Raw genomic sequence first — 968 nt, forward strand, 5'->3', positions numbered from 1 at the left:
TTGCTGCTGCTGCTGCTGCTGCTGCTGCTGCTGTTGTTGTTGTTGGTGCTGCTGCTGCTGCTGCTGTTGTTGCATGCCTTATTGATGTTGCTGCTGATGCTGCCGTTATTGTTATTGTTTCTCCTACTGCTGCTGCTGTTGCTGCTGTTGCTGCTGCTGCTGCTGCTGCTGCTGCTGCTGCAGCTGGACGACATCCCTGACTTTCGTGCTGCTCTTCGCGCAGCTCTGTCTCCTTTGCTGCCTCAAATTCAGCAGTTTGCTGCTGCAGCAGCAAAACAAAACTCACCGCTGCTGCAGCTTCTCGCCTAACTGCTGCTGCAGCAGCAGCAGCAGCAGCAGCAGCAGCAACAGCAGCAGCACCTGCTGCAGGAGCAGCAGCAGCTGCAGGAGGAGAAGCAACAGCAGCAGCTGCTGCAGCTGCAGCATAATGGGCAGCAGCAGCTGCTGCTGCAACAGCAGCAGCAACAGCAGGAGCTGCTGCAGCAGCAGCATAAGGAGCAGATGCAGCTGCTGCTGCAACAGCAGCAGGAGCTGCTGCTGCTGTAGCAGCACAACGAGCAGCAGCAGCAGCTGCTGCTGCTGCTGCAGCTCAACGATCAGCAGCAGCTGCTGCTGCAACAGCAGCAGCAGCAGCAGCAGAAGCACTAGTTGCTTCAGATTGCCTTACTGTCTAGCGATGCTATACAGCAGCAGCAGCAGCAGCAGCAACATTAGCAGCAGCAACAGCAGCAGCAGCAGCAGCAGCTGTTGCTGCTGCTGCTGCTGCTGCTGCTGTTGCTGCGTGCATGCGTTTATCTGCTGCTATTTTGCTGCTGACGAATTCTTCGTTTTAATTAAAAACAAATTATTATATCTCACACAAATGATGAACAGCAGCAGCAGCAGCAGCAGCAGCAGCAGCAGCAGCAACAGCAGCAGCAGCAGCAGCAGTAGTTGCAGCAGTAGAAGCAGTGTTAGCAGCAGTAGCA

At 55.2% G+C, this 968-nt stretch overlaps 1 protein-coding gene across 1 annotated transcript in view; it reads right to left on the minus strand.

The window, feature by feature from the left end:
* EMH_0087050 (uncharacterized protein) overlaps window positions 1–194 on the minus strand; it is a gene marked incomplete at both ends in the record, with an annotated part of 735 nt that extends 541 nt beyond the window's left edge. Inside the window, one exon of the mRNA XM_013501108.1 lies at window positions 1–194. Within this exon, the coding sequence (XP_013356562.1) occupies window positions 1–194 (194 nt within the window).
* Window positions 195–968: the final 774 nt, after the last annotated feature.

Source organism: Eimeria mitis, genomic scaffold (genome assembly GCF_000499745.2).
Source record: "Eimeria mitis Houghton genomic scaffold, Emh_scaff6323, whole genome shotgun sequence".
Taxonomy (NCBI): domain Eukaryota; phylum Apicomplexa; class Conoidasida; order Eucoccidiorida; family Eimeriidae; genus Eimeria; species Eimeria mitis.